This window comes from Daldinia decipiens, assembly GCF_022478715.1.
Source record: "Daldinia decipiens strain CBS 113046 unplaced genomic scaffold F4813scaffold_10, whole genome shotgun sequence".
Lineage (NCBI taxonomy): Eukaryota > Fungi > Ascomycota > Sordariomycetes > Xylariales > Hypoxylaceae > Daldinia > Daldinia decipiens.
In genome coordinates this window covers 349,030-360,364 of record NW_026054553.1, presented here as the reverse complement: position 1 = coordinate 360,364, position 11,335 = coordinate 349,030, and the positions used below count along the sequence as shown (strand labels likewise).

At 46.6% G+C, this 11,335-nt stretch overlaps 3 protein-coding genes across 3 annotated transcripts; 2 read left to right on the top strand and 1 right to left on the bottom strand.

Annotated features, from left to right (window-relative positions):
• Positions 1–420: 420 nt before the first annotated feature.
• F4813DRAFT_24213 (uncharacterized protein) lies at positions 421–2,529 on the top strand. The gene is made up of 2 exons (XM_049240040.1): positions 421–432; positions 522–2,529. The coding sequence occupies exon 2, from the start codon at positions 676–678 to the stop codon at positions 2,266–2,268; it is 1,593 nt and encodes a 530-aa protein (XP_049101149.1). The 5' UTR covers positions 421–432; positions 522–675; the 3' UTR covers positions 2,269–2,529.
• Positions 2,530–2,760: 231 nt separating this feature from the next.
• Positions 2,761–5,010, bottom strand: F4813DRAFT_395113 (putative GMC oxidoreductase; the record flags this gene model as incomplete). The annotated part of the gene is made up of 3 exons (XM_049247661.1): positions 2,761–3,012; positions 3,086–3,676; positions 3,753–5,010. 3 exons carry the CDS (start codon positions 5,008–5,010, stop codon positions 2,966–2,968), a joined length of 1,896 nt encoding a protein of 631 aa, XP_049101148.1. The 3' UTR covers positions 2,761–2,965.
• A 2,355-nt stretch (positions 5,011–7,365) lies between these two features.
• F4813DRAFT_387891 (NAD(P)-binding protein) lies at positions 7,366–8,215 on the top strand (the record flags this gene model as incomplete). Its single annotated transcript, XM_049246622.1, has 2 exons — positions 7,366–7,755; positions 7,847–8,215. The coding sequence occupies 2 exons, from the start codon at positions 7,366–7,368 to the stop codon at positions 8,213–8,215; spliced, it is 759 nt and encodes a 252-aa protein (XP_049101147.1).
• Between the last annotated feature and the right edge of the window lie 3,120 nt (positions 8,216–11,335).

Here is an 11,335-nt window from a genome sequence, read left to right as displayed (position 1 = left end):
AAACTAACTAAATCTCTTGGCAATTATTAGTCTTGTTTCTACGTGGGCTAAGATTCATCGCTGAGAAGAAACGAAACTCGTACAAAAGAGGATATGGGTTCGATATCAGCGTCCCAGTTCAGCCTTTTTGGTGGGGTTACTTCAGTAGATAATGCGAATGGTGCGGTACAGCTGGGGTGGGATATGTGATTAGACGGACAGCGAGGCAGTTGATCCTGGCTCGCTCTGGCGAATAATAGTTTCGAATTGAACATCTCCCGGCTTGGCAGGGTTTGGGGACGATGATCCTTCGCTGAACAACACTACCGAAGATAGGATGAATATTTTGAAGGGGATGGGTGTGGTACACATGGCCATAGCTGTCCTTTCTAGCAGCCAGATATTGTTGGCCTCTTCTGTTTCTACCCTCTCTTCTTCTTGTTTATTCATGTGGTATCCCCCCCCCCCCCCCCCTTCTGATTGCTTTATCCTGCGTTTCTTTAATTGAAACAAACCTGCTCATCTACCGGTCGGACTTCCAGGTTCTTATATTGCCTGCGTCTCACTTTTCATATTAGCATCGAGACACGCGGCCACTAGCCACGATTCAGCGAGCTCCGGTAGAAGAGCTCCGGAGTATATCCCGACCAATATGCGTAACGGAGTCTTTATGGTGCGGATATAGTAACGTTGACAATGATGCGGACGGTATCAAATAGGGCCTTGCCGCTTGCTGCCCGCTATGCCTCTGTTCTGTTAGCCGCCTTCCTCGTCTACTACGTCATTCGCGAGCCTTTGACTATAGCTGTCAGTAATATATCATTTTCACGAAATGGTGATTCTTCTGCTCCCGGGCTAGGGCGCGATCGAGATGGCCTTCTCCTTATCGGTGGCAAAGAAGGCACCAATGGCGAGGAAGCCAACAAGGGCCCGGCTATTGTAGCTCAAGCTGTCCATGAAAAGAACGTGGAGAAGCCAATGAGCGAGGGACAGGACGTTATAAAGTACGTCAAAAAATACAAGCCAGAATCAATTCCATCCGCCCCTATTGGAGACCATTTCCCCTGGCTCACGCATTCTAACTCTCCACCACCGGTCCTCGAAAACAACCTACCTCCCTATCCACACGTTGAGGAAGCGACGCCACTATTTATAGGCTTCACACGAAATTGGCCGTTGCTGTTACAATGTGTGAGTAGCTATATTGCGGCAGGGTGGCCGCCGGGGGATATCTATGTGGTTGAGAATACAGGCACGTTCCACGCGAATCGGGAACATAAGCTGGAATTGCAAAACCCCTTCTTCCTCAACTATACGGCACTGGATATTCTTGGCGTGAAGGTCTTAGAGACGCCAACTCTACTTAGCTTTGCCCAGTTACAGAACTTTTTCCTACACACGGCGCTGGAGCGTGACTGGCCTTTTTTCTGGTGGAGTCACATGGACGTGTTGGTATTCAGCGACGAGGATGTCAAGAAGAACGACCGCGATCACGATTGGGACCACGACCCGTACGCGACTATTTATGAGCGCTGTGTCGGATTGCTGCGATACCTAAACGGCCGGGATATGCCGCCGTGGGCTACCCACTTCTTCGAGTACGACCATCTCGCCTTGGTGAACCGCGACGCGTACCTCGAGGTCGGCGCCTGGGACACGCATATCCCATACTATGCCTCCGACTGCGATATGTACCTACGCTTGCACTGGGAGGGGTACTGGCAGCCGCAAAGCGAAGCAGGTCTTGTGTTTGACGTTTCCACGGTGCTTGACGATATTATGGCGCTATTCCGAGTTCCAGGTGCGCATGCTACATTCAAGGGAGACTCAGTGTACGCGGCAGGTGGCGACGATGCCTCCGATTCTGAGAAAATTCATCGGGAAGCGGAGCTGAAGCGCGAGCAGGACATGTGGTCGTGGGTAGACAAGGAGGGGGAGACCTTTGCCCACCTAGTCGAAGTGGCGAGTCGTATGCAGGATCTCAAATTGGTAGACGAAGGAGTGCAGCGCAACGCATGGCAGACGCGGCAGACAGGCGGGCAGGCGGATCCCTTCTATCGCAATCCGGAAGGATTCGCGGCAGGGCTTGAGACGCTGGTTGACGCCGGACGCCGGGTTTTTGCCGATAAATGGGGACATCGCGGGTGCGACTTGTTAGCCATGGATATCGAGGGTAAAGATGAGTGGCGCCTCGAGCGCGACTGGGATATAAAAGAGAGCCCTGGAAGCGAGGGGGGGAATTGGGGGAAGGATTGGATGCCGGGAAGTGAGGATTTGAATAAGTCGTAAGCGGGTGAGAAAGGATAAAGAAAAAGGGGATGGTGTGAATAGGGGTTACGTACCTATATATAGTGGAGGAAGTATCGTGTCTTAGGTGATAGATGGTGACGATTTTGGACTTTATGTATATATTATGAAGGCGTTTCTGGATGGATGGTATGGAATAGAGTATAACCTAGGCGTTATTAAGGTGATCGTATATTCAAAACGCTTGCGGATAAATAAATATCTATATATATAAGATTTTACGGTAAAATACTAATCACGAAGTATGCTCTACTACATATTAATTAATAAAAGTCGCTATTTCTTTTATAGGAGGCAGCATCGGAGACCGTATTAGCGATTATTACCTTGATGAGCCATTCGGTTATAAAATCCTATTAAACTTACGGACTGGCTTCAAAAGTCTACCAGTTAACACGTTGAAAGAGCCATTCGATGATCTACGTCTTCCTAATTATTTTGAGATTCTAATTGATTGATTTATATATGAATGGTAAAGTACATTAAAGTACATGTAGCTCCAAGCTGTAACATCGTGAGACTAGTCAAGCTTGAATCGAGAAGTCTAACTGAGATATCCAAAATGATGCCTTCCCGAATTTCCTATATATAATCCAGCATCCGAGGCCTGCCCCTATTATAACAAAATTTAGGTTTATATCTATGTCTAAATTACTAAGATAAGCACAATATGCGATGTTCAGTTGCCGTGACGGATGTCGTCAACAATCTTCTCGGCGAGGGCATCTATTTATCAGCAGTTAGCAATAGTCCAATAACAATATTAAACCGAGATTCTAACATCGAGAGGGAGACGTACAGATGGTAGACATGGGATGACCTGGAGGTAAGATCGGCAAACTTGAAGCATCTACAACGCGAAGGCCGGTGACACCACGGACCTTGGCATTGGCGTCGAGCACGGACATCTTATCGCTTGCTGGTCCCATCTTACAGGTACAAGCGGCGTGGAAGATTGTGGAAAAGTTCTCCTGGATGTAGTGCCAGATTTCCTCGTCGGTCGTGACGTTCTTGCCAGGGTAGTATTCCTCACCCACCAGCACGGGGCGCATAGCCGGCGCCGTCCATATCTGACGCGTGCGCTTAAATCCGGCGATGGCTACCTCTTTATCGGCCGGGTGGCTGAGCCAGTTGGGATTGATAATAGGTAAGTCAGCCGTGTCGTTGGACCGAATGGTTACGTTACCCCTCGACAACGTGGCCACTAAGCCGGCAATTACTGTCGCGTACTGGAATCCATCATTGGGCGCGACCAGTTGAAGATTGCTCGAATTACCGAAGAAGGAGCCGCCGGGGAGATATTCGAGCTCCGGCCAGTCAGACGAAAAAGAGGAGTCTAATGCCGAAGCGGTGGCGTTGCTGAGGAGGTTACGGGGGAGACGTTCCCAACCTGCTCAGTAGTTAGTAACCAGTTATCAATCTGCAATGAAGTACAAGTTAAAATGTCTGCGTCGGGGCTTACGTACCAAGAAGGTCGACACCGTTGTTTGTCATGGGGCCGTTACCCCGTGCATATTGTTTCTGGAATAGGGCTGCTTGCTCTGGGTCCCCAAAGGCGGAAGCAGTGCGGATATTTACCCTGTATGAAGTGCCAATAAGGACGTGATCTCTCATGTTCTGTCCAACTCCGGGGCTATCCTGAAGGACCTCGATACCATGCTTCTCCAGTGTATCCTTGGGCCCGATACCCGACACCATTAGTAGCTGTGGACTCTGGAAGGCTCCCGCCGAGATGATAACTTCCTTGCGAGCACGGATGGTATATTGAAGACCTAGCGTATCAACTAACACGCCAGTGGCACGCTTCTGTCCGTCGAACACCACTCGCTTAGCTAGTGTCGATATAAACGTGATAAGGTTGGGGTTATGTCCGCCAAGATGGGGACGTAGGAAGGCTGTCTCTGAAGACTCGCGTATGTTCTCCTCACGCCGGATTGTGGCGAGCGCGTAGGAGTAACCGCCTGAAAGGTTGCCGCTCTCGAAGCCGCGCTGTGGCTTGAGGCCGATGGCTTCCAATCCCTTGCGTGCCCAGGTACTGAATGGTTGTGCGTATTTAGGGAAGATGACTGACACGGGCCCCTTAGTACCGAGCTTGGATGGATCATACTGAGGCGTTGAGTTGGCGAAGCGGTCATAGGTGCCACCTACAGGAGGCGTGAACTTTTGACTTTTGGTAAAGTACGGGAAAAACTTGTCAAATGAATAGGCCGGCGAGTCGGCCTCCTTGGCCAGTTGGTCGTAGGATCCCTTCGTGGCGAGGTGATAGGCCATGAAATTGCGGGCAGAGCACCCACCTAGTGTTCGGCCTCTAGGATAGTGAGCGGTGATGTTATTGAGGGCTTGCTGTGGTTCCGTGATGAAACCCCAGTCAATATTAGGTTGCCAGTCATCAGTGGCTTTGCCCGAAAACCAACTCGCTGCTGAGGGGATTTCACTGAGGTTACCGTTGGTAAGCTCGTAGAAGCCGCCGGCTTCGATCACGCCTATGCTTAGGGAACTGTCTTCAGCGAGACGAGCTGCCGTTGCGAGACCAGCCTGACCACCGCCGACCACGACATAATCAAACTCATAGTCTTGGCCAGGGATACCAAAACTAGTGCCGAAGATGCCGGTGATCGAGGAGTCCCCCGGCTGGGGTTGGCGTGTAGGAGCAGCTATCACCGAAAGACCGGGCAATAATGCGGCTGCCAGGGCCGAGAGCCGGAGAGTATACATCATAGTCATTAGGAAAGGATAAAGAGTGCGTGACGGTAGATCTAACACTTGTTGGCTCTGAAGGGTTGAGGTGATCGGCCGAACGTGATGGATCCTATTCCTCTGAATCGCGCCTACTTCTCCTTATATATACGAGCTGGAGCGAGTCGCCATCGCATCATTTCGCTGCTTACCTCTCCCCCCCTTTTCATTTTCCGAGAGCTGTGCCTCTCAGTAACGAGGAACATGTTGCTGACATTACCCTATACCACTCTTGTAACGACTTGTAAAAGCACCTGAGTCGGTACCTTACGCTATCAGCTGACAATATTCCGACCATGCTTTCACTTTCTGTAGGTATGATGTATCTCGATCTTGGAGCATTTGTCTTTCCGAGAGCGGCCATTAGAAAAAGGTGTACATATTCGTCGAACGCTAGGAGGTCTATGCCGGTGCAGTTAGATAAGAAGGGTTACACATAAGTACGCCTCCGGTCATAACTGGTCAAATGGAGAGTTCCTTGCGCAGATATGATGTGGCATAAGAAAAGAATCAGAGCTATGGACTGTAGCGTGACGCCATGCGAATATCGTCCTAACCCCTTATCCCAGTGGTGTTTGGGATGACATCATGAAAGGCCGTCCACCTAAGCCTGGGAGGCTCGGCTTGCTGGCCAGTCAGATGCAATAGTCAAAGGTCAGCCGTGCAGTGAGCTGATAAGAAACCAGCCAGTTGGGTGCAAAGTGAGGCTTGTATGCTTAAGATTCATTGGTTCTGCATACTATGGGATGATGTTCCTGGCTGTCTGAGTAGGGTTTGGTGAGATAAAAGCTCGGCAGGACCCGACTGAGGGGAAAATCTGGCTCAGAGATCACATCGCATTTTATTTTCTTCAGACCTCATAAGGCTGTGAGGCGTATGAGTCACCTGATATTGTCAGCTACTGTAAGCAGAACCAGGGCTACCAACACGGTCAAATCCGTAGTGGTCTTTCCTCTAAAGCCCTTCTGTAAGGTATGTCTGTCAGCTGTCTCTTGCTGCAGTATTTGCTGGACGCATGCCGACATCTAGCTGTTATTATAGAGAGTACAGTATAAAGGCTAGAAACTATTATCACTCTAAAGCACATCAGAATCGGATCTTATAGCACAATGGCCTAGGATTCATATACACCACACAATATAGAACAGATTCATCCCGCTGGGCAAGTTTGATTCTAAAAGGGCAGAAACTTAGTACAATAATCCAGCCTAGTTATTGAGAATTTTATAAGAAAAAACATAAACTTGAAGTTGCTGTTGGGATTACAGTAAATACTTGTCTATAGACTAAGCTTACTATACTAAGAAAATATAGTATTGAATAATAATGATTTGCCAACCGATAGTTGTACATTTGAAGGTGAATCCAAAAGGAGTTACTTGAATATATATTCAGCTCAGGGTAACTTATGTTAAAGCATTATTAGACACCTTTCATCTTAATAAGATCAGAGAGGTCTGGATCTGGACCACGTTAATCTGACGTTTGCTGATAGGCAACAGCTATAGACCTCAGAAGCTAGCCTAGTAGATATAAAATAGCCATAAGCAAGCTTTTTAAGGCCTAGGGTTTTGCAGGAGTTTCGAGAGGAATAAGATTATTGCTAATTGTACTTATTATATCTTGACTTATGTGAAGAGAAAACCATAAACTTGATTTCATCTATATATCATTTTGTTTATGTAGTTATTGTATTGTTATAGTTAACCTGGTTGTTTAGAATCCGGAGTTAATAAACATGCCTTACGGAATTAACTGTTATTTTAAGGCATCGGATTCCGGTATCGTGGTGTAAGATATGTCCGACACACGTAAAAGATCGCATAACAGTTTCAACCCATAATTAATGTCCAGAAATAGAACAGTGCCTAGCCATGGTATCTCTTACTGAAACTTTTTGGTCGCACAAACCACGGGAAACAAATTCTAATTCGGGATTATTAGTCCCGTGCTCTTGGTGCCGTCTTCGCCGGAGATAGCAACCAATTCAGCAAGCGCCGCCCGAAACTAGCCGGTTTAGAACCGAACCACTTAAAGAAACACCGGCTTTTACGGCCGCGGACTTATCGCGTCTTTAAGGCTCTGTCTCGCCAGACTATAGCGCCATTATACTCTACTATACACAGGGCATCTCTTGTTGTTAAAAGCACAACGTTGGGCAATGGGTTTTTCCCAGTTCAAGCCGGATCGTATTCGCTGCTAATGAAGAAAGCCTTGTCTAAATTCTTACTCCGTTTCGGATCGGGTCATTCTCGTTCTGCTTTATCGTCTTCTGTATCTGTATCACCATCCGGGGGTCACCCACGTGCTAGCGTTTCTCACCCTCACGTCAGCGCATCCATCATGGCCTCTAACCCATCCCCCTCCCTTCAGGGCAAGGTTGCTCTTATCACTGGTGCTTCCAAAGGCATCGGCAAGGCCTCAGCTATCGCACTCGCGCGTCTTGGCGCCACAGTGGTCATCAACTATTCTTCGGATGAGCAAGCCGCGCAAGACACTCTCACCGAAGTGCAAAAGCTCGGTGTAGGTGAGGCGCGCCTTGTACGCGCTGATGCTAGCTCCATAGAAGGTGTGCAGTCACTTGTCGAGCAGACCGTCGACGCCTATTCTAAGATCGATGTACTTGTACCGAACGCTGGTGTCCTGCCTATGAAAGACCTCGAGCATACCACCGAGGCTGATTTCGACCGTACTTTTGCTATTAATGTCAAGGGCCCCTATTTTCTCGCCCAGGTAAGCATTCAGAATCCTCACCGAGGGACTGATCATCCGCGAACTGCCCGTGACCTAGGTGTGACACAGCTGCTGACCCCTCACCTCACAGGCCGCCGCGCCGCACATGTCTTCTGGCTCGCACATCATCTTCTTATCTAGCACATTGACCACGGCATCTACTGTCATGCCGGGCTACCTGCTGTACAACAGTACCAAAGGTGCTATCGAGCAGATGACTCGCGTGATGAGCAAGGATCTCGGACGCAAGGGTATCCTCGTCAACGCTGTTGCGCCCGGTCCCACGGGAACTGAGCTCTTCTTTCGCGGCAAGAGTGACGAGTTGCTTAAGACTATCGCAAATTTCAGCCCCCAGGGCCGCATTGGTACTCCTGAGGAGATTGCCGAAGTTGTCGTCTTCCTGGCTCACTCAACCTGGGTTTCGGGCCAGGTGCTCCGCGCTAATGGGGGCATGGCTTAATAGAATCTAAGAAGGCAAATATACTAAATAGCTATCGAAAAGAACAGTGAAATATAGCTTTATAAAAAGAATAAAATTGTCACTCTAAGAATTATGCATATTGCCAGTATATTTGAATGATAGTTAACCATGTGTCATATCCCCCCCCCCCCCCCCTTTTTGTGCACCCTTTCTAGCATCGGGGAAATGAAATCACTTCACAACTAAAAGATAAATCGGCGTAAAAAGGGGGCACTTAACGATATATGCTATATTGTTTCTTATATTAAGTTTTGCATTTCTTTTTAGAACTTGAATTTATCCATGCGAGCTGAATATTTGAAATCTTTGATACTTTATATAATCTTTTAGACTCAAAGAGATTAAGTTCGTTATAGCTTGTGTGATTATTCGGCTCACGGTTTCTGAAGTTGATTTCAATTGGCCATTCGATCCAGTGCGTTAGGTAAACGGTCTTACGATGGATGGTCTTAGTGATCTCGATGTACTTCTTGGATTACGCACCCGTGAAGGAAAATATTTCTCGCCAGTCCGGGAATATGTTTTGCCATCTTACTCGTATTCTGACGTAACTAGATGACATACCAGTGTGGTTATCCGAGCACTGATAATTAAATCCAGGTGCCTGTGGTCAATTGTGGCTTGATCATTGGCATCGGTGATGACATGTAGAAGTATAGGGATAGATGCCATCGAGGACTCTGTCACTGAGTCGTCACTTTCAACGGAAAGAGCAGTCATGCTCGGTCATAAAATTTAAGCCCATGACTATGACGCTTAGTAGGAAGGGCATAGAGATCGCTATTGCTGAGTATATTGGCTTGAAACATAGGTATGTTTATGGAGATGACGATTCCGTTAGCTACATGACACGATTTTCAACGTTGCATCTCCCATACTTCGAGGATGTCATAGTTCTGGAAAAATCACGAACTACCTAGAGTTTCGTCCAGGCAGAGACTTGCCTAGTGGGGTAATTGTCCCGAAGTAGTCACTGGTAATACATGCATAGTTCAGAGATTCGACGAAGCTGTGCTAAGTTGGAGGGAATTGAGATGTACTTGGAGTCGATTTCTTATTTGATTTGGACTTTGCTAGGAATAGTTTAATAGGTTAGGTAGGTAGGTACCTATGTAACTACGAGAATCTTTTTTCTAATAAAGCATTATCAAAAAATAAAGGACTTACTTTGTTACTATAATTCTGCGTGTTTATTGTAATGTTAAGTCTTCTTAGTAATTTAAAACGACTTTCAAAGCAAGGATCCTCTCTTGATCTTTTTCTCACTTGTTATATAAGTACCTGAGTACCTACATAATATATAAAAACTATTTCCTAAGTCAACTGATAGACATTCCTTCGGCATGCTTCCCGTACATATTTTAGAACTATGACGGGTAATTATCATCAAGCGCCGACATCGTGTCAGTTATAATATCTACTCGGATTGAAAAAGCTAAGCGGAAAACAGGATTCCTATAAGACGACCAATGTTACCTGGTGGACTTATGACTGAAATGTAGGTCAAGTTCCGTCATTCTAAGTCATAATAACTTTCCTTTCGTATTCAAACCTGAAATCATAGTTATGGTGGCTAGAGCTTCGCGATTTGGTCATATGTCATCGAGGTAATAGCTTCTCAGATAGTCTTGCACCTACTTGACCGTAACAACTCGAGATACTACCCACAACAGTAAAAACGGACCAGACCGAAGATGGTAGGCCGCTTTCGATGTGGCAAAATGTGATGCGCGTCCAAGAAATTCACCCAAACCTATAACTAGAGAGTTTCTCAGAATTTAAACGTCATGATATGCTTTTCAATCGCGATGAGGACTGACAGCGTATCAGGTTTATCCAGATTAAAGGGTCGATTCGACTCGCGCCATCGGAATGGAATTGTCGAATAGCTACCTAAGGTAGCTCCAAGGCAGTAAGGTTCTCGAAGTGAGATACTTAGCCACAGAAGCTTCTTTTTGTTAAGCCCAACTTCCACATTTGGATTGGGAGAGAACCGAAGCTGAATCTTAACTGGGCATGATAACCTAAAAGATAGCAGCTTGTAAGCCTATACTAACGACGCTTACTATGATTTGGTGTTTAGTGACAACACTAGGTGTTTAAGGGTAAGCAGTGTAGTATAAGTGTGAGTGTAGTGAGCGATAGACCCACGAACCATAGTAAAGTATAGTGATCAAGATCCGCCCGACCGGTAAAGATGGCCGGATCGTTGGAGTTTTCGCTTCGGCATGTGAATGAAGTAGAAAGTCGCAAGGAGGGTCAGAATTGAAACATCAAGGGTCCTAAGGTCTGGACTTTTTATTTTATTACTTTACAGCGGGTGACATGATATCATTAGGCGCGATACGTAGAGAGAGAAATTAAGGGCATCCTTGTAAATAGAGCCAGATAAGGTTGATTGGGGTTGCAAGCTGCGGAGTCAAGGCATTGCAGGGAACCAGCCCCCCTGAGCTGCCCGGGCGGGCCAATCATGCACGGACTTTTAGGCCGGATGATGTTCAAGATCCGAATCTGATCGGTTGCCTTCCGGTCACTATACTTTAGGTAAGTTGGGTACCTAGGTATAGAGGGAATTTCAATAGACTGCGAGAAACTAATAAGGTTACGGAACTGAATATATATATATATATATGTAGATGTAATTAGATTAATAAAATTCATTTAATTATTAATTACTTGTGTTATTACCACTTAAATAGCTACCTCTTACGTACCTAACCTTTTAGGAATTTAAGAAGTAAAAAAAGACTGCACTTATATGATAGGTACAAGCAGGGGCTAGAATCCTAAACAAATCGTCCCGAAGGATTAGCCCGATTGCATATAACTATTATCGCCAACCAACCGAGATACGTTAGCTAGAATTATTCCAGAAGTTATATAAACCGGATGCGATTTAGGGATAGCCCATCTAGAATTGATAAGAGTATCCTGGCGCACTCGGGATGTTACCAGTACTAAACTACCGACGAATAGTAGGAACCAGCGAGTTTTACTCATCTTACATTGTGATTGAGAAGCTGTAGATGTGGTGACTTACTAGCCAAGCTCTCAAGTGGTAGCATCGGAAACGATGCCAAGTCTTTCCCCTCCCAACGC